At 46.9% G+C, this 21,996-nt stretch overlaps 1 protein-coding gene across 1 annotated transcript in view; it reads right to left on the bottom strand.

Moving 5' to 3' along the window:
- The window catches only part of LOC146179754 (ATP-binding cassette sub-family C member 3-like), an 88,544-nt gene that overhangs the window by 45,698 nt on the left and 20,850 nt on the right, over nt 1–21,996 (bottom strand). The window contains exons 6-8 of the mRNA XM_084580270.1: nt 17,852–18,068; nt 16,586–16,896; nt 8,525–8,857 (exon numbers count right to left, since the gene is read on the bottom strand). Coding sequence (XP_084436396.1) covers nt 8,525–8,857; nt 16,586–16,896; nt 17,852–18,068 — 861 coding nt within the window. The remainder of the gene's footprint in view (nt 1–8,524; nt 8,858–16,585; nt 16,897–17,851; nt 18,069–21,996) is intronic.

The following is a 21,996-nucleotide window of genomic DNA, read 5'->3' on the forward strand; positions in this document are numbered from 1 at the left end:
ACACTCATGAGCTTAAAAAAGGCGCGGAGAGGCAAAGCCTAGTCTTGAGGGGACAATGTTGTTCGAAGCTGCACTAAGGAAAATTCATCCTGTCTCTATCACGCTCCGGTAGCTACATTGGGAAGCAAGCGTTCCATTGGAGTAACCTGCGTTGAATATGTTCGCGTGGTTCTATTCCAACTGTATACCGGCGAAATTTATCTGTGTGTTTTAACAGCTCACAGTCTATTGTGACGCACAATAATGGCCCTGATGACATTACCGAAGAAGCAGGCAGGTAATATCGTACTTCGTAAAAGAGGCTTAACGGTAGGAGAAACAGTGACTGTAGAGAATGACGTAGGATGAGAGCTAATTTAAAACAGAACAACTGTAATGAAAATTGAGGCGGTGATCTGCTAGCGCAATGTAGGACGAAATGTTCCTGTCTCGAGAAAGTTAATAGAATGCCTCATGATAACCGAGGGAATATTGCCTATAATAAACTGACTCAAGAAAAGCCAATATTTTTACTGCAGAACAGTCAATATGTCTTTGAAGAAATTATTTTATATCTTACTGTCACGTGGTGGCGATAGTAACAATCGTGCACGGCGGTCGTCGAACAAAGAATGCCTGTCGCACACGTCAACGCTCAATATAAAGGCTGCTCAGAACAATCTAGATAACGTCGCAAACTGCTACTAGCACAATCTGGAACATTGTAGAAACATACGCGAGTGGCCGGAATCATCGAGATAGATCTCGGTGAATCTTGCGCGACAGAGAAACTGATAAAGGTGCCTCTCGCGACATCGAGCATTAACAAATAAAGAATACAGAATTTATATGAGTGCAGAATCAGAGGGATAAGGCCGCATTTTGGCGGCTTCTAAAAAGCAACCCAGTTTTGAAGGTTTCGCGGCATTATAAACAAACGATCCCTCATAAATCTATCTGACAAGCTGCGATGTTCATTGGCCAGTGACTATTTTTTCTTCAAAAACCTATTGCCATTCGTAATGTCCACCTTGCTTATACTAGCTGCTGTCTTGGTGGAATTTAAAAAAAAAATCAGCCTATTTTCCTGCTCTTTCATTGAGGCGGTGACCTGCTAGCGCTATGTAGAACATGGCAACAACCCAGCGGGACATTGCAGCTATGTAAATTGTCGCGTCAATGAAGATAACAAGATGCCGCATGTTTTGATGCGCAGCACCACAGACCTAACCAGCATTACATAGCTTGCGAATGCCAGCCGCTTGCCAGTGTCCTCGTCCAGTGTCCCTCTAGAGTCAGTGGCTTTTCCCGAGGTTAGGTGTCCGTTTAGACTCATAATCTACTAATTAGGCAGAACTTATAAAAAGCAACGCCATCTACATAAATCAGCGCTGTCCATCCAAGGCGCGAAAATCATTACGTTCTTTCGCCTGAGAGGGCATCGATTCTCCCATTATGTTCTGCGAGGGCTGGGCAGTTTTTATGCTTGTGAAACTTTTCCATAACCCCGCAATGAAAACTCAATATTTAGGGCTTTTACTACTATGTTCAGGGATCAAGGTATATCATGACCGCGGAGGTCGCATTTCAATGGAGGCGAAATGCAAGGTTCTTTTATACTGCGCGCTGCCCTACTACTGCGTTCCTCGTAACCTGAATAGCTTTGGCAGTTTCAACCTCATGCACCGCAACCAACCAAGGCGTTTCTAGCTCATCTTTTCGTTTGATTGACGACAAATGTCTTTTTTAGAAGGAAAGCATTAAGCAATGCTGCTGTTGCCAGCTAATTCCATGCCTTCGATGACCATGGCTGGACCTAGCAAACCTAGCATAGCAAAAAAACAAAAAACATTGCAGAGCAGCGGATTCAGACAAAAATATTTATCGCGGAAAGCGAGGACATCATCGGTGCCATTGCCGCAGCCGATCACTCCAACATTTTTATACAGGTAATCTTTTCTTAAACCACCCTTTCAACTTCTGAACACAGAACGAAGCCTATCAGACGGCAAGGTTAAACACATGCTAAACAACACCTACTAGGTGTAACTGACTAAGAAGATGCCACTATTATCAAGAAAGGTATAAATCTAGCTCCGACGCATTTTAAGCTATTTTTGTCCGAGCAGTGTCAAGTCATTACCCATATTAGTTCGAACTTTGTGCGAGTATACACAAATGCGATCCCGCCCAACCGAAAGGGTGGCTTCGAACAGAAAGAGGTTCTGGAAGTTCATCCCTTGAAGACCTTTGTTATGTCTAAAATCATCTGCAGCTCGTGCTTTAATCTTAGAAAGTGTCTCCAGAGGGAGGGTTCAGTAAACGGCCTCAAACAAAACAATGCAGAGAATTGCAGCTACGACTCCAATATCGTGCTACAGCGAGGTTTCAAAACACTCTGTGGCTATGGGCCTGGTTTCGTCTTGGTTGAGCTGTACATCCTTCATTTTTGAACCAGAGTGCGCGAGCGTCGATCGCCTACTCGAAAAGCGCCATAAAATTGAGTTCAGCTGCCAATTGTGAGAAGCAACGCACGTACGCGCATTGAGCATTCTAGTGCAGCTGTCTTCTGCCGGACCGTTCCAGGAACCGGACCCCAACCCTCTTCTTTCGACTACCATCATTTTATTCATATTTTGTTTCTCGAGCGCCGTCACCAAGGCGTAAAACAAGGGTGAAGCGGTACCTCTTGAGCTGTATGATATGCGATAGGCACCGACTGGTTATATCTTGCGTATCAAATCTTTTTTCTTTCATTTTCCAGTTGTGTACGCAGTGCTTCTCTGTTGCAAGTCTAGATATCCGTCACTGCATTTCCAGCTGATTAGAGAATTTTACCTTGCAAAAGAATAGCATAAACGCCTTTTCAGTGTCTTACCAGACATAAATTTAATCCTCTTTTTGAAAGCAAAAACAAAAGAAAAGCGAAGCCCTACTATGAGCTTCTTCGCTCGCACTGGTAACCAAACACATAAAAGGCGTTATATGTCATGAAGCGTGACAGCAACAGCATGTGGTAAATATATATTTAGTTAAGCACTTCATATCTTCCTCTCTTACAGCACCAAAGGCGGTAACATGTAGCCCTTTATAATATTTCCTCTCTGGCGAGCAGAAAGCAGATGGCGATAACTGGCAATAAAGCAGGTTCGCTTGGGACCAATTCCCGTTGATTTCGAGCATGCAAATATTCTCGCTGATTTCGCCACTGTGGCCGTCACACGGCGCTTATTGACTCGACGGTTTAAGCTCGCGTGTTAATGTTAAAATATTGGAATGCTGAACATGTGACAACAACTGGGAGCCACCGCGCCAAATAGCTGAGGTTTGACTGAAACATTCTCGATCAGCCCCAGTTTAACGGTGCGCCTAAATGCGGATGCCACGGGTGTATAACTTGGGGTACCTGGGAGCGCGCGCCCTCTCGCAGGGTGTAGTCATTCTTTGAAGTGGTGAATGCCGCCTTCAGACTGGTGGCCGCCATTGCGCTCCCCACGCTTCGTCGCGGCTCGTTGAGAGGAATGTGGGAATGCCGTTTTCTGGGGAAAATGCCCGGGTGTTGGTTCCCCAGTGCACGAACCAGTAACGAAATGATTGAAGATGTTCCGATTTCCTAAAGAACCATGAAAATGACTTCTCAGGCTGGTAAAAAGCGCGACAAGTAGCAACCAACGAACCGAACAGTTGATGTGTACCGTATGCCATTTCTGCTTTCGTAAAGTTAGTCTGTCATTTGCGGGCCTTTTCTCTTAATGTTTGTCAGTCTTGTGTCTTTTACATATGACACGTATGCCTGCGGGATTAACACGTTTATTTGTGGATAGCACAAAATCTACACTGCAGAAATGCGAAAGCCTGAGTGATGCTGGTGTACACTGTGCATAGTGTTTACTCTCATTATCATTATCAGCTAAATGCACCGTCATTATCATTGCTAATGTCATCATTGTCATTATCACTGACTGCAGTCTCTATGTCATCGCCACCATCCTCTCTGTATACAAGAAGCCCGTTGTGTCGCAAGACGGTGCTGGCAGGACAATTTAGTTGATACAGCCCAAACTAATGTAGACAAGGAGTATTATGATGTATGCTTCATGATTCCGGGTGTAGCGTGATCCATTGTTTGGAAGGGTTTATTTCGGGGACGTGCTACAAAGGATTATTAAAAAGGGTTATCTATCACCTCGCATGCACTTAGATTTGTGTCTACAAGTAATGAAGATGGTTGTCATTTTGATTAAATTATGCTCGCGAATGGCCTGCTATCGCTGTGATACTGATGCCCGGCACGCATGTACTTTCGTGAGTATGTGCACAGGTTTATTGAGGTTTAGAAATCTGAAACATGAGCCCCGGACCTGTTTACCAAGGTTAGAGCCCTTAGATGCGCTTAGATAATTTTAGTGTCAAAGCCACACTCGTTGGCGGGTTCTTTTTTTCTGCGATGTATTTTAGTGTGTGCATTTTGACGTCTTCTAAAGCCTGGCAATAAATATACAATAAAAAAACGGGCCTGGCACACTTGTTTAAAGCGCTCGACTGGGCTCCCGAGGGACGGAGGTTCGATTCTCGGCGGAGACAGAATTATTTGTTCCTTTTTAACTATCATCCTCACGGTAGACAAGGATAATTATGATATTCGTTTCACTAAGCATTTTACGGCTAAAGCCTTTAATGGCTCATACTGCCGGAGATCGTTCGGTCACACTATAGCTGTTATTAAAATAACATCCTAACATGAAACCGAAACTAACGTCATCAGAAACAAAAATTCGGTCTCTACCGGGATTTGAACCGTCATCCCTTGGATCCCTAGGGTAGAGACCCTTGGATCCCCGCCTTCACTGCAGTTCCAGTGAACCGGAAACAACCATTGATTATTTCTAGAAGGCCACTTGCACGCGACCCAATAGACCTTCTCTGTAATTCCGCCGCGCCACCGAGCGGCCGCGCAAAGCCTCCTGGCTCACGTCTCTCTGACTCTGCCGGTTCTCAGGTGAAGCTTTCTCTGCCATCTTGGCGTCCTTGCTGCTCTGCTGCTTCCTGCTGTTTATTTTAATTACATTGCGCCCACCTTTCCTTCGCATCGTGTTGTACAGTTGGGGGTTGCGTTCTAAATCCATGGATCATCGGCCGACACGAAAACGTCCGGCGGCCGCCCACTGCAGTTCCCCGTGATGGCGCGCGCATGCGCAGTGCGGAAACTCTTCCCTCGCTATCCCCTCCGCTATCTCCACCTCAACTCGCGCATTTGAAACCCAGCGGTGACGGGAGCAGCTCGTTGGTATGGTTACGGCGCGTTCGTTGTAACGGCGTATGACACGTACGGCGACTTTGGCTTTACATGGCGTAGTGAAGCTTTCGCTTAAAAAGTCACAAAAAAATGCATACAGACTAACAGTTAACCATCAAAGCTAACCGGGGCTTGCTACATTTTACAAGGAAGCACCAACAACAGGCACGAGAAGACGCATGACGGCAGAAAGCAGCGGCACTTCACGCCAACACATTTGCCAGCAGCCGAAGCGGGTGGCGATCGCTCCATTCTCCCATCATGGTTTGCGCGAATACGCCAGGGGATGGCGCGGCACTGCAATTTGCGGGAAGGTCTAATAAACACCATCAGTGACTAATTATTCGGCTCCACAATCATTGCCTTTTGCTCAGCGTTGCAACTTTCAGTCCGTAATCGGACTAGCTGACGACTGATCCGACAATAATTGAAAGTATGATGCGCGAGAAGAGTTTATTTTTTGTCCCATGGCAGCAAGCGGTTTAATCAAAGTCGTCTTTCGGCCGGAAGCTGAACGGTTTTTAGGCTTCGGTTAAATGCGCGAACACAGACACAACGATTGAGTACGGTGCTCGTTCTGTCTGTGTGTCGCGCGCATTTATGCAAGGTTATTAGTCACCAACTAGCCCAACAAAATGTTACTTGAGGTCTTTACGCGGCCGGCTTGTACCGCAGTTTCATGCAGGAGGAAGACCAGTCAAAAATTAGGCTTTAAAAACAAAGATAAAAAAAAAACATTGATGTGAGACGTTCGTAGTGCCGATACGAAAGTTTTATGTTCTGGTCATATCGTTAAATCAGTATATGTTTTATAACAACGATCTCGACATACCACTGTCTGACGCCCATTGGTAGTGTGCCTCAATGCGCGCACTCCCCTCCGCCGCACTTGGCTGCCCACAGAGTTGGCATCGTAATGACGGACGTCGTAGCAGACGACGCAGTTGTCTCTACTCTGCCTGGCGGCAGAGGAGAATGGGCGAATCAAGACATCCTAGTATAATCGAACCTGTGGCGACTGCTAGGACAAGACAACTGAAATGGCTGAAGTTGAATCCTACTTACTAAATCTGGTTATAAGGAGAAAATGCACCATCCACGGTGGCGCGGCTGAGACGCTCGTCTACTGAACCCGAGTATCCGGGTTTGAATCCCTCCAATTCGAATCCGCTTCGATGGTTTTGTTTTGCGTGGCACAGTACAAGGGATCATCGCAAATCAGTTGCCATACGGGGACTCGTGTACTAGAGCTGCTATACTGGACTGAAGGAGAATTGAACAGTGTTTGAAGGGGAATATCAGTTTGCAAGCCAGGTTAACCGTTCGACAAGGGGATTTGTCTTCGCCTAGAGGATTATAAGTCCCCTTTTCGAAACGTTGGCTCTGCTTGCGAGCTGACGCTCCCCTCCCCCTTGTTCAGTTCTCCGTAATACTGCTGCAGCCATCTTCCTCATCTTATGCTGCTCATATCGGACTGAGTTTGAATTACGTGCGGGAGGCCACATGGGTTTGACCTCACAAAACAGATTGGCCAATCATAGACATGGCAGGAGCGTTAGAGGATTTTGCTGGGCCCTGACCCTTTGATTGACAGATTTCGCGCTCACTAATTCCTGGATGACACACTAATTCCTGGAAATCCTCACTAATTCCTGGATTTCGTGCTCACTAATTCCTGGATGACACACACTCGTGACAAAGTGTAGCAAGAGCCCTGGTCGTAGTATTCGCGGACTGTCCTAGAGGAACTGCATTGCGAGTGATAATGAAAAAACCTCATCGTCGGAATAGTACTTGCATAAGAGCTGGTTGCTCATTTGGCTTTACCAAGCTTTACCGAAAGCCTTGAAGCAGAAGACTTGTGACGATGGGAAAGTCGTCCTCTTACCTAATTTACAATTTTCTTTATCGGTTACGCTCATTAGTTACCTATACATGCCAATTTCGTTTCAACTAAGCCTATGCATGCGATTCATTCTCTTTAACATGGGAATGTAACTTCCACAGTTCATTGGTAGACATGCAGAAGAATTAGACACTCTTCTTTAGCGAAGCTAAACAACGCGAGACAGGCGGGGAAGAATGAGAGGTGTGGACGTTTCTGTCACAGACCCCATCTTCCACGCGCTGTATCTCCTCACTATGTCTCACCAACTAGCGCACAGCGCCACTTTAAAATTTTTATTTCTTTTTGGTGGCTTGATAAGACCCACAAAATGTGTAGGATAATGTAATATTAAACTGAAGATATCTGTGCTTAAACACTCATTCTTCACAAGGAGTTAAAAATATATTTTTGTTTGGTCTCAGCAGCTTGCTTCCGCAGGGATGCCTATATATGAGGTGCTTGCAGCTTCAGTTTTGCAGGATGGCATTTGTGGCTTAAAGTTCCAAATAGAATATCGGCTGCAAACGACGATGTGTTGGAGGTCATATTATTATGTCAGCCATTGGTAGAGTGGTAATGCCCCTTAGCTTTGCATAGGATATCTTGAAATACATTTCTATTGCGGCCACTCTTTCCAGCATGACATCGTAGGTCGCTGGGCTTAGCTGCCGAACTGCATAGCCTCTAAAGCACCACAGGAGCTGCATATTGCAGACGCAACAACACTTTTTGTGTGCAAACTGTCTGTTCGTTTTCATTATCGAGCAACCCTAACTCGATTTCTTTTCCCAAACTTAAAACTCTTGAGCGCCATTAGAGTTTTCTTTTTAGGCGTGCGGCCAAGAAACGTTAAAAACGCCCGTCGGCAGCTCTAGTTACGTTTCGCAATCAGTACAGGAAATCTGTGTCGCCTAATTACCAGTACAATCATCTGTACAGCTGTTCTCTCACGAACATTCAGCATGTAGCAGTAATTTCTCACATTATTAGAAACACCACCAAAGATAAACAAAGCCCCGATTTACCGAGCCGTCCGACCGGACCTACCTAGTCTTGAATAAGTCTGCTTGACAGGGGGATGCTACGGTCTCTGATAGTTAGATTCCCATATCATTTTTTCATCTGAAAGAAGTTACTCGAGCAGAGAGCTCCAAGTCCACTATGACTTGTGCTGTTGTGTCACCGCAGGATCAGTTGAGCAATACCCGCCTATATCGCCGGCCAGCTACTACTCGCCAGAGTCTACCGTCTATTTTCGTTCACAATGCTGACGCAGACGCCTATGCCGAATTTTAAGAACGGCATTTTTTAACTCATTTACTTTCCATGAATGTGCAATGTAATGTCAACGATTCTCTCACCGCTCCAGCGGAGCTAACAGCCAGACCTAGGCTGCTGGCATCGGGACCTTCAGGACCGGAGAATGCTGTGTTGGCCAGAAGGGTGGACATCACTATCACGAACCCACAGGTGGATGTCAGTGTGCGTGTGAATCGATACACGGTGCCGAAGCACTGGAATCCGCGCACGGCTTTGTCCGTCAGGAAGCAGAAACGATCGCGGAACCACTCGCTCACTCCATACGCACGCACGCTGCTCAGTGCGTCCAGGGTCTCTGTCGCGTGCTGTAGAACTTCCGACGTGGCCAGGCTCTCGTAGTAGCGAGCGCTGTGAGAAGCCTTGACTGCGAGGCTCTGCAAGAGAAAGCAAGGTGGTCTCGGAGAAAGGCCACTACCAAAGTAGTCCACTCATCTTGACTGTACTGGAATGCAGTAGTGTAATGCACGTATGATATTTCTGATGTTTTTAACGTTTGTGGGTTCTAGAGTGCAGCTCTGAGTGCCCATTTCTCAATTGAGCGGCGTCGACTCAGACGTAAATCTTGAGCAGCTATGAGTTGTCTCAGGGGCCATCCTAAACTGTGATAAGATGACCCAGGGCGTCACCTTCTCATAGTTGGCACTGACCAACCTGAAGCGCAAGACTTTTATCGGCCTCCCGCAGCCCGCGATGACCATCCGGAACACAAAGAGCTCTGATAATTTTGTAAATTAGAGCGGTTATTTCCTGAAGGTGCCCTAAAATCTATCGCGTCCTGCATTTACTGGAGTGTCTAGCATTCTTTTGGGCTTCCTTATAAAGCGAGCACTCGCCTTAGCCGAACGTGTGGTCCTCGGCCTCCAATTGCATTTCAACAACCACAACGCATTTTCTGGGTCTCCAACCTGTGAGACAAGTCTCCTACTTTCGGCCGCATTTGAGGGTCTCCATCCCCCAAGCCAGATTCCTCCACCCCGGCCTACTAAAGATATTAGAGAGAAGGATTTCGCCGCCGTGAGTAGTTTTCATCTCTACTCCAATGTACTAAGCAAGTCGTCACGAATGCGGACACTGCCGCCCAGTGGCGAATGCTCTTACCCGGTTGTTTTCACGCTGAAACAGTATATAGGATGATATATCGTCCAGAGAGACCAGTCCTGACGTCCCATATCAAGGATGGGTGGTGAGCCGGGTAACATATATCCGCGCTTCCTATATCGAGAACTCGGCCTGCGAGGATTTAACATACATGATCCACGGTCCCGTTACGGCGAACTGCCGCAGGAGATGCAGGACTATCTTCGACGTCCTCCATCACAGGTACAAGATCTAAATCATGTGACTCATCATCACGTCGCTAAGTTTCCTTTCCTCGCGGGTCTCACGTGAAAGCATCTCCCCTCTTCCTCATCGGCAAAACATTATAGCTATGCCTGAATGTGGCGTTGCAGAAGTGGGCCGGGACAAAGGGCCTCTATGTATGTTCAAACGTCGTACAATGAATTATTGCTCCTGTCTGGACGCAGTTTTGCAGTTTCCAGCAACGTTAATATAGTTACGATGATCACCAGCTAGATACGCTCGTTGACACCGGTGCTTATTAGTTAGTATTCAGCTGAAAATCTTGTCGGCGACTGCGAAATTGAGTACTGAGTGGGGTGGCCCTCGAATTCGAACTGCAAGAGAAGACTTCGTATATCCTATTGTCAAATGCACCGCCCAAATCGATATTCGCGATGAGACGTACCGTACAAAATTTGTTAATTTGGAGCATTGCTCAAAAGATATTATTTTTGGAATGGACTTTCGTCTTCAGTATGGCGCAGTGATCGACACATAGGTCAGAACAAACTGACACTAATGGGACTTCAGGACTGGTCGTCCTGAAGAGTGAACGGTATACCCTCCTATATACTATGTCAGCGCCAAAACCAGGAAGAGTACCCACCAGTGCGCGTGAGAGTCCGTAATTGTGACCACACGCTTAGTACCTTAGAGTAGAGAGAAAAATCTCCACGATGACGAAATCCCCATCTCTGATATCTAGAGATGGTAAGAGAAGCGATACCTGCCATGGGTGGCTTGGAACCTCAAAAGCGGCCTCACGGAAGGGACCGGTCTCGGAAGTCTGAAACCCGACAAACGCTTTGCGGTGGTTGGAATGCTCGTAGAGGTCGAGGGTCACACATTTCGCTAAGACGAGTGTTTAAGGATGCCCGAAAGGAAGCTTGATTCATTTAGATGCATCGTTTGGCCAATTTTTTCGCTGTCTCCAGTCATTCCCAGTCTCATAACCCCTTCCCATCAACACATCCTTTTTACTTAGTCTAGTCCCCTCATACTACTTCGCAGGGGAGATTAGGGAAGTCTCCCCGGGCCCGCTCCCCCAGCTGTGAGTCGCTGTAGTAGTTTTCCTCCTTTATTTTGCCACCTTCTAATCAAAAATACTTTCTGGATGGGCCAATATGTTTATTTTTCAATTGACCTAATCTTTACCCGCGATACAATAGCGGCGCGGGCGAAGTCCGTCTTTGGACTTCAATCTACCACCTGGATTAGGTAGAACAACGATCGGAGCGCCACACCCCTATCACGGTTAAGGGTGGCAAGGTAAGCAATTCGATACAAAGGAAGATGGAATGTGAAATAGTATTTGTTGTGCATACCGTCGTCACACTCGGTGGCTCAACAAAGGCTGACGCCCCAGTGCCCATGCCAACTAAGACGCACGCGAGCCATGACGGGTGTTGAGCGAACAGTAGGGCACGACGTTATGTCCCTCCTCCATTAGCTCTCGTTACAACATATTACGCCGTCATCTACTTTATGCCTAATTGACGCAGCTAACTTCTGAATCATGACGTGCCGTTTCGACGTGTGACTTTTGATACCACCACTTCTGGTGACATGTTCTGAGTGGCAGGCGCTAAATGTTTGACGGCAACTCTCGGTGAGCATTTGGGGACGCAACACATAACGCAGTACTGCATTCCTGCAGTGGACACGTCCAGGCGAAAAAATTAAATGGTGCCCATCTATAGGAGCATCCAGACGAGAAAGATTTCTGGTAAAGCAGTTATGCCTAACTTCTGCCCGTATATTGTAAAGATACAATATAACATTCCAGTTGCATATTCTGTGTGACGCGGCGCACAAAATGTTCTAGGAAGCTTATAATTATCTCGCTAATTGATGAAAGCCTTCTCATTAACATCCTTCGTTATCCAGTTGAGTAGTTGACTTAAGTTCTAAGCCACAAACAAGAATATGCCACGTGTATTTTTGAAAAAAAGAAATGCTTATATTCTAACGCGATGTAGCGCGGGAAAATCCCAATATTTTTTAAGTAGGGAAGCGAAACTGATCATAAAAGATGCGCGATGAACTTGGTACACATGCCACGTGAGGTGATAATTTCAGCAGTAGCAACTGCTTCCTATTCGAAATCGGTTGCATTGCGCCAGGTCATGTGCATTCTTCTGCCTCGCAGCTTGGTTCATGGGAAATGTCAGTCATTGCCAACTACGTGGTCGTTATATTTTAGGAGCGACTGAGAGAAACAAAATCCATGACACGTCACAATGGAGTAAGCAGTTAGAATTTGGCGTTCTTGCTGCTCCATCAAGTCATCACAGAACGTCGCGTCTTTACCCAAATTTCAGCTTGCCTCTGGCGGTCAGTCTTAGTTTTCTGCTGAAAAAAGTGTATTTCCTTGCTTTTAAAAATAAGATTATCTTCTTTTCAAAACCTGACATGTCATTGCCTTGATCACAGCTTCGAACTCCCCATTTGAATCAACCATTCAACTGCAGTAATTAAAAATTTCGTTAGCAGGTTTTACTGACCTGAATCATTACAGGCGTTTTGCAGTATAGGCAACCTGCAATGGAGTTTGCTGAGACATGTGGCGCCACCTGGCGGCCGACGGGAGCTAATACTGAGTCGGCGCAGAAGCTGACGCCGTATATGTTGCGGCCGCTGTGTTCCTTCTGCGTTAGCGTTTTGTTATCCCAGTGAGTGTGATTTACTCATTTAGTGACTTCAGTGGTATCGTGCGATACTTCGACTACTACGGATGTGAACAAGAATAAAAATAAGTGCAAGGGCGGCGAGAAAGACTGCCACAATCACGAAGAAAACCTAAGCGTACCGCTTGCTGGGAGAACCTGGGGAGAATGATGAGAAAAGGAGATATTGGCTGCGAGAGAGTAATGTAACTGAAATTCGTTTTTTTTTATGGGGCCATTGGCGCACAGACGCCAAGAAGCTAAAATAAGGCGACTGCCCGTGAGCGGAGGAAACGGTATAAACTTCTGACTCGAGGAGTCGCGTGCTGGTTGGGGCACACTACTCAGTACGTGCTCCGCGCTGTAAAATCTGGCGTGTACTGGTATATGCCGTGCGTAGATCGAGTGGCATACGTCCAGAAAAGCAACAAAGCCGTGCAGCCGTAGCATCGTATTCCAGCCGCATTTCAACGGAGGCGAACTGAAAAAAAAAAAAAGTTCGTGGATCTGTGAACCGGATTTCTAATGCGGTGTCTATTCGGAACCACAAAGCCAAAATATCTTCAAAACTTCCAATTACAGATTTCAGTAAGCATATTTATCTGTAAATTAGTTCTTAAGGTGCTGAAAAAGTCGAAGTGGCGGAGTGTAGAGGCCCGTGATACTGTGTACGCTGAGAATGGAACTTCGTTCTATTGAGCTGCACCACATATTTATTTCACCGACTGCTCAAGCTACTCAAGAGTCTCTTGTCCCAGACGATAGACTATTTCATCATTAGTAGCAACAGCAAAAAATTATAACTCTTAACAACCTCCTTTAAGAAAGCTTTGCTGTTGAGTGCCAGCATTAGCCGCCGGCTTTCCCCAAGCTTGAGGTACGGAGGTACAAAATGCATGCCAGTTGTTGTTAAGAGCTTTATTTTTCCAACGATGTAGGAGGACCCCTACTCCCCGTCCCCGGCACGCACAGTTTTCGTTGATGACGCACGCTACAACCGCACAGTGCTTGCAATCGCCACGACATCCGTAGTGGGTACCGCACCATGTCTCCTGTAACCTCCGTGGCACTGTCGAAAGGTGCACCACGAACAAAAGTGTTCGTCATGGTATTAAACTGTAAAGCGAAACCGCGAGGAAATTATTATGCGTCATGGTATCAAACTGTAAAGCGAAACCGCGAGGAAATTATTATGCTGCTGTAATCATTTTGCCGCGAGGAAATTATTATGCGTCATGGTATCAAACTGTAAAGCAAAACCGCGAGGAAATTATTATGCTGCTGTAATCATTTTGCCGCGAGGAAATTATTATGCGTCATGGTATCAAACTGTAAAGCAAAACCGCGAGGAAATTATTATGCTGCTGTAATCATTTTGCCGCGAGGAAATTATTATGCGTCATGGTATCAAACTGTAAAGCAAAACCGCGAGGAAATTATTATGCTGCTGTAATCATTTTGCCGCGAGGAAATTATTATGCGTCATGGTATCAAACTGTAAAGCAAAACCGCGAGGAAATTATTATGTGCTGTAATCATTTTGCAGCGAGGAAATTATTATGCGTCATGGTACCAAACTGTAAAGCAAAACCGCGAGGAAATTATTATGCTGCTGTAATCATTTTGCCGAGAGGAAATTATTATGCGTCATGGTATCAAACTGTAAAGCAAAACCGCGAGGAAATTATTATGCTGCTGTAATCATTTTGCCGCGAGGAAATTATTATGCGTCATGGTATCAAACTGTAAAGCAAAACCGCGAGGAAATTATTATGCTGCTGTAATCATTTTGCCGCGAGGAAATTATTATGCGTCATGGTATCAAACTGTAAAGCAAAACCGCGAGGAAATTATTATGCTGCTGTAATCATTTTGCCGCGAGGAAATTATTATGCGTCATGGTATCAAACTGTAAAGCAAAACCGCGAGGAAATTATTATGCTGCTGTAATCATTTTGCCGCGAGGAAATTATTATGCGTCATGGTATCAAACTGTAAAGCAAAACCGCGAGGAAATTATTATGCTGCTGTAATCATTTTGCCGCGAGGAAATTATTATGCGTCATGGTATCAAACTGTAAAGCAAAACCGCGAGGAAATTATTATGCTGCTGTAATCATTTTGCCGCGAGGAAATTATTATGCGTCATGGTATCAAACTGTAAAGCAAAACCGCGAGGAAATTATTATGCTGCTGTAATCATTTTGCCGCGAGGAAATTATTATGCGTCATGGTATCAAACTGTAAAGCAAAACCGCGAGGAAATTATTATGCTGCTGTAATCATTTTGCCGCGAGGAAATTATTATGCGTCATGGTATCAAACTGTAAAGCAAAACCGCGAGGAAATTATTATGCTGCTGTAATCATTTTGCCGCGAGGAAATTATTATGCGTCATGGTATCAAACTGTAAAGCAAAACCGCGAGGAAATTATTATGCTGCTGTAATCATTTTGCCGCGAGGAAATTATTATGCGTCATGGTATCAAACTGTAAAGCAAAACCGCGAGGAAATTATTATGCTGCTGTAATCATTTTGCCGCGAGGAAATTATTATGCGTCATGGTATCAAACTGTAAAGCAAAACCGCGAGGAAATTATTATGCTGCTGTAATCATTTTGCCGCGAGGAAATTATTATGCGTCATGGTATCAAACTGTAAAGCAAAACCGCGAGGAAATTATTATGCTGCTGTAATAATTTTGCCGCGAGGAAATTATTATGCGTCATGGTATCAAACTGTAAAGCAAAACCGCGAGGAAATTATTATGCTGCTGTAATCATTTTGCCGCGAGGAAATTATTATGCGTCATGGTATCAAACTGTAAAGCAAAACCGCGAGGAAATTATTATGCTGCTGTAATCATTTTGCCGCGAGGAAATTATTATGCGTCATGGTATCAAACTGTAAAGCAAAACCGCGAGGAAATTATTATGCTGCTGTAATCATTTTGCCGCGATGAAATTATTATGCGTCATGGTATCAAACTGTAAAGCAAAACCGCGAGGAAATTATTATGCTGCTGTAATCATTTTGCCGCGAGGAAATTATTATGCGTCATGGTATCAAACTGTAAAGCAAAACCGCGAGGAAATTATTATGCTGCTGTAATCATTTTGCCGCGAGGAAATTATTATGCGTCATGGTATCAAACTGTAAAGCAAAACCGCGAGGAAATTATTATGCTGCTGTAATCAAACAGCAAGAACAAAAAAAGAAGAAACGGCGATCAATCTCGCCTCAGGTTCTCTCTGCACTTTCAATGTTTGGGTATGAGGTGTGAACGCAATAGGTAAATGAAAAGCTACATTTACAAAATTTTTCATTCATTTAATTATTTCTTAATTCATCATTACATATCCGACTGATGCCCTGAGAGAATAACTTTGGTTAAAAAAAAGTTCCGTCTACTCGCGCGAAATTCAAAGCTGTGCGCGCGGTTGTTCCGTAGCGAGCGGCGCGCACTTCGCGGTGACGTCGACACCGTTCACGTTTTAAACATGACCATTCTCGAACAGGCGGTATCCTTTCGTCAGTATTGGTTTTCGGAAGTAGCTCTGAAGACAATCGATTGCCTTAAAACCGCAGAAAATGAGAGCCGAGATGCTTCCAGCCGTACAACACGAACGCTACCCGACCGCGCCGGCCTACTCAGATTACTCGGCGCCGCCGTTGGCGGCGCTGAACGCTGCGCTCCACTAGCGCCGCCTGGCCACTGCAGGTTGCCTATAATGCGCCCGCGGCGGGAGCAAGTTTGTTCCTGCAAGTATATTTGGTTTATTTAGACCCACAACTTTTAATTTACTTAGTTTTTCCTGAAACACTCAGTAATATTTCCATGTTCTGTGCATCTAAGATAATACGGCCGTTTCCGGAACGATTTCTGCTTCGCATAAAAGGAAGACGGACAGAAACATGTAACAGCCTGGCTGAGATGCTGACTTGTAACCAATCCCTCTTTCGCGCCATAAGCATTCAATCACAACAAATAAAAGCAAACCGACCACTGTGCAAAGATATATCAGCAGTTTGTTTGGCCAAAAGAAAGGGTTAGATTGTTTTCTTGGCGTTTGTAAATAGCACAGCATGCTCACCATTCCGTATCCAGCCAACAAGGCCACGAACACCGTTATGCCGACCACGATGGGAGACTGCGTTCCTACGACGGCCACCTTGGCGATGGTGACGAAGGTGTTCTGGACGCTCTGCTTCCCGCTGAGGAAGGCACGCGTGTCGATGTAATCCATATCCGACGAGAAGCGGTTCAGGATACGACCCCGAGGGGATGCGTCAAAGAAGGACACCGGACTGTGTAGAATGTGGCTCAACATCTCGTCGTGCAGTGACTTTGCCATGCGTTTTCCACTAACGGCGATAAGCACGCTGCCCACGATGCGCAAGCCAACTGAAAAGGAAGTGACGTTCAGGCAAAGCTCTTTAAAAACGTTGTTAATTTATACCTGCGCCAGCTTGCACAGATGCAGTGAAATAGTCTCTCCCAATTTGCCATTATTTGTATTATAGAATCCCCAGCCGGATTTATCCCGACACGATGGCTCAGTAGTAAGAACACTGAGCTTCTGATCTCTACGAGGCGGGCTTCATCCCGGCCAAGACGGTTGCGTTGCGATAGGGTCAAAAACGCAGCGCGTCAAAGGTGTCAGTGCACGCTAAGAAACATCGAGTCCTCACTAAGACATCACTTATGAAACCTTACTCCCTTAGTGAAGTGCAAACAAGAAACCGGCGAACACTACATTGCAGCGTGGACCTTCTAGGAAAACCTAACTAAAACTTCGCTGGATTTGAGGAAATGAAGGGCGAAAAACTGCGACAGGTCTCAACATCGCCTAGCTTCTAAGAACCACTGAGGGGTAAAAAAACAAGCTAGAGCTTTTGGTCGAATTACACGGCTTCTTTTCTTCTCAAGACCCACTTGGAGTACCCATTCACAGTGGTCAGTGATCAGCATATATGCCTATAGGCTTCCCTAAAATCCAGCATTGGGAATATGAGTGAGATTATACTGTAGACACGTAGCGCTTTGTTAATATGCTGCCCGCCTTCTTAAAAGGACCATATTATACGTGTGAGGGCCTATCCTCCACTACTATAGCAACGCCCTTTTATATGGCTGCAAATAAACCGCCTGTTTGAATCCGAACCCGCGCAGTTCGTGCTGGTCACAGGCTCACTAAGCATCGACAGCAGGCACTTCGTGAGCAGGCACTTCTCACCTAGTTAAAGCAGATCTCAGATTCGGAATTCACGTGCATATGTTTCTAACCTATATCCAGCAAACAGCCCAATAACCGCAATCCTCCTCGAGCTGAAGCTCCGTTTCACGTCCGATGTCATACCGTCTAGGACGCACAGCGACACCAGGACCTCCAACCATGGCGTTGATTGCTCAGATGAGCTCCCTCCACCGGCGCCGGCAGTCGTGGCGTCTGTCCAGCGCTTGATCCAAAGCTGTCCCAATGTGAACGCGCATCCAGCCGCCATGAATACGAGCACACAGACGGGCGCCGGCCACTGCGCCAACCGCAGCAGGGCGCGGAACAGCTCACAGCCTGTCTGGCGAGAGGAAAAGCGCGGTGTTCTTTAGTCCGTATCTCTTACGTTTCATAAACAACTTTCTTTAGCATCCTGGGATGTGAGGCTAATTCCGAAGCAAAAAAAAAAATAAATAAAATGGAAGGTCTCTTGAATGTCTCTTAAGAGGTGAGCGGCGAAGACTTAGTTATCCAAAGCCTAATTTCGTAGTCGTGATGAATCATGCCTATAGTCACTGTAGTCATTACCACTCATCGCTAAGCATTTTTACTCATTTTCAATCAGTTGCAGTGTCATTATAAGACGCCGTTTGACATTTTGGTCCTTTCGTAGTCATTAGCAATTATGATGAGTCATATCTAGGGTGGTGGTGGTGGTGACTATGGTTTATTTTTTGGGGAGGGGGTACTGGTCACGTCTTATGTTGGCCATCTTTGTGGCATCACTCTTGGTGACCAGGGGGAAGGGGAAGTTGGGATTAGGGGAAGGTTGGGGAGGGGAAGGTTGCTGACGCCGCTATGTCGCCGGCATTTCCGCACGAAGCACTGTGGGCCCATGCAGGCCTACAGGAACAGAGCTGAGGCCAGACTCCTCCAGATAAATCAGGAGGAGCCGGTGAGCAGAAAGTTGGTTCCGAGCTGGGAAGAGCAATTGTCCTTCGGTATCAGCAGGGAGACCAAGATTCCGATAGCCATTCAGAAGTTTCTGGCGATGGCCAGCGGAGGCTGGACACACGAGGAGCAAGTGTCCAAGTGTGCCAGTATTGCCGCAAGAGGGACAGGCTGGGCTGGGAGCTCGGCCACAGGCATACATGCGGGACGGAGTCCACGTGCAGCCTATTCGAAGTCGTAGGAGGAGGGATTTGTCCTTCCGTGAAAGTTTGTCAGAGAGCCGTTGGAGATGTTCACCAGCGGCAATACGACGGTCAGGATGGAAAGACCTTATCGACCTTCTCAAGAGGGGTCTTGAAAAGTCAAAAGGTGTGACAGCCTCAGTGACTGGGGCGCCGTTGTCGTGCGCCGCTTTGGCCAAGGCATCCGCCTCTTCATTTCCCTGGACTCCAGTATGCCCTGGAACCCAATGTAGGGCCAGTTGATACCCCGAGTCCTGAAGGGCTAGGAGACGGGCTCGGAGAATGTTCACCGAGAGGTTGGTGCCGTGGTAGATAGTCAGGAGCTGCAGAGCAGATCTGGAGTCGCACAGAACATTCACAGGTATCATATCTAGCCATTGTAATCGTTACCACTCATCGCTAAGCATTTTTACTCAAATTCATTCAGTTGCAGTCATTACAATTTTCTTTTTGACATTTTGGTTGTTTCGTAGTCATTAACAGTCATCATGAGTCACGCCTTGTCATTGTAGTGATTACCACTGATCGCTAAGCATTTTACTCATTTCCAAAAACCTGTGGTCATTATGTACAAGCCGTACTTTGAAATGCGCAAAAATGCTGAATTGGGCGATTTGAAAAATTGGTGATTGAAGGGTCGCCCAAACAAATAAGGGCGGAATTTTGTCAACGCCCAAACAAGTGCAAGGCATTCGCGCTCCGTAATGGAATAATTGCGCTCGGACTGAGACAGAAGGCGGCTGACATAGGCAATCACACGAGAGTGGCCGTGCTGGTTGGTACTGGGCAAGGATGGCGCCAATACCATGTCCGCTAGCGTCGGTGCGCAGTTCTGTAGGCGCAGACGGGTCGAAGTGCGCCAGTACAGGAGGAGCGGTGAGCGCGGAAATGAGCGTTGTGAAGGCCTGAGCTTGTTCACGGCTCCACGAGAAATTCACGTTTTTCTGCAAAAAGGAGGTAAGGGGACGTGCTAGGTCAGCGAAGTTCCGAATGAAGCGACGGAAGTAGGAGCAGAGCCCGCGAAAACTTCGCACATCACTTGTATTACGTGGTGTAGGGAACTCGCGGACTGCACGAACTTTATCAGGGTCGGGCTGCACACCATTTTCGTCAACCAAATGTCCCAGGATTTTGATCTGGCGGCGGTCGAAGCTGCATTTTTTTGCGTTGAATTGAAGACCGGCGCGGCGAAAGACTGCCAGTATCGTAGAAAGCCGTTCAAGGTGACTTGTGAACGTGGGAGAGAAAACGACAACGTCATCTAAGTAGCATAAGCACGTTGTCCACTTGAAGCCACGGAGAAGCGAGTCCATCATGCGCTCGAAGGTCGCAGGAGCGTTACAGAGGCCAAATGGCATGACCTTGAATTGGTATAGTCCGTCAGGGGTGACAAATGCGGTTTTCTCTCGATCCCGTTCGTCGACAGCTATTTGCCTGTAGCCGGAACGCATGTCGATCGAGGAAAAATAGCTGGCACCATGGAAGCAGTCGAGGGCGTCGTCAATTCTCGGGAGCGGATAAACGTCTTTTTTAGTGGTCTGATTGAGGTGGCGGTAATCTACACAGAATCTCCAAGTTTGATCTTTCTTTTTGAATAAAACGACAGGAGACTACCAGGGACTGTAGGAAGGCTCAATAATATTATTTGACAACATCTTGTCGACCTTCTTCTGTATCACGTGGCGCTCAGCAAGAGAGACTCGATAAGGCCTTCTGTGAATAGGGCTGGCATCACCAGTATTGATGCGATGGGTAACGACAGATGCCGAGCCAAAGGTCGGTCGCCAAAATCAAAAATGTCGCTGTACGAAAACAAAAGGTCGGAGAGAGCACTGGCTTGCTGAGGTGTCAAATCCGGTGCTATCATGGGAGTAAAAAGGGTCGAACAAAAAGCTGATACGGGGGTTCAGACAGAGGCACAGGCTTGAGGGCAGACACTTCGCAGTCAGCCAACGGACGCAAGTCAGCGAGTGCAATGCCATGGGGCAAAATTTGGACAGAGCGGCTAAAGTTAAGGACGGGAAGATAGGTTCTGTTATCCGTGACGGTCAGGACAGTGTGAGGGAGTATGACGTTACGGTGGAGAACAACATCGGTGATTGGGCAAGTGACGTATGTACCAGGAAACGGGGCCAAAGGAACATACAAGGCAGCTTCGGGCGGTAGGCGAACAAACTCGACGGAGCAGAGGAGTTGCTTGATATCTGTGCGGTCGGAGCAGAAAGGCAGGTCTAAGCGAAGGAGGCCACTTGAACAATCAATCAGGGCAGAGTGCGCCGTTAAAAAGTCGATGCCGAGGATCACATCGTGAGGGCAGCGGTCGATTACAGTGAAGATCACAGGGGTAGTTCGACCACAAATGCTTACGCGCGCAGTGCAATGTCCCACGACGGCAGCGACGCCTCCATCGGCGACACGAACGGCTGATGAAGAGGCGGTTGTAACAACGTTTTTAAGTCGGCGGCGAAACGAAGAGCTGAGGACGGAAATTTGGGCACCAGTGTCAATGAGGGCGGTAACAGGCACACCATCTACACAGATATAGAGAAGATTGCGGCGATGAGCGAGGGTCAGCAGAGGATTTTCGGGCCGGGTCGTCAATGCAGCTTCACCTGCGAGAGCTGCATTGATCAATTTTCCGGGAGCGGGCCAGAGAAGTGAGGGGACGAGGAACGGTGAGGTAGGGGCGAACGGGGGCGAAAAAGTCGATGCCGAGGATCACATCGTGGGGGCAGCGGTCGAGTGAAGAGCACAGGGGTACTTCGACCACAAATGCTCACGCGCGCAGTGCAAAGTCCCACGACGGCAGCGACGCCTCCATCGGCGCCACGAACGGCTGATGAAGAGGCGGGTGTGACAACGTTTTTGAGTCGGCGGCGAAACGAAGAGCTGAGGACGGAAATTTGGGCACCAGTGTCAATGAGGGCGGTAACAGGCACACCATCTACACAGATATCTAGAAGACTGCGGCGATGAGCGAGGATCAGCAGAGGATTTTCGGGCCCGGTCGTCAATGCAGCTTCACCTCCGGGAGCTGCATTGATCAGTTTTCCGGGAGCGGGCCAGAGAAGTGAGGGGACGAGGAACGGTGAGGTA

Source organism: Amblyomma maculatum, chromosome 9, assembly GCF_055883805.1.
Source record: "Amblyomma maculatum isolate TAMU_Amacu chromosome 9, ASM5588380v1, whole genome shotgun sequence".
Lineage (NCBI taxonomy): Eukaryota > Metazoa > Arthropoda > Arachnida > Ixodida > Ixodidae > Amblyomma > Amblyomma maculatum.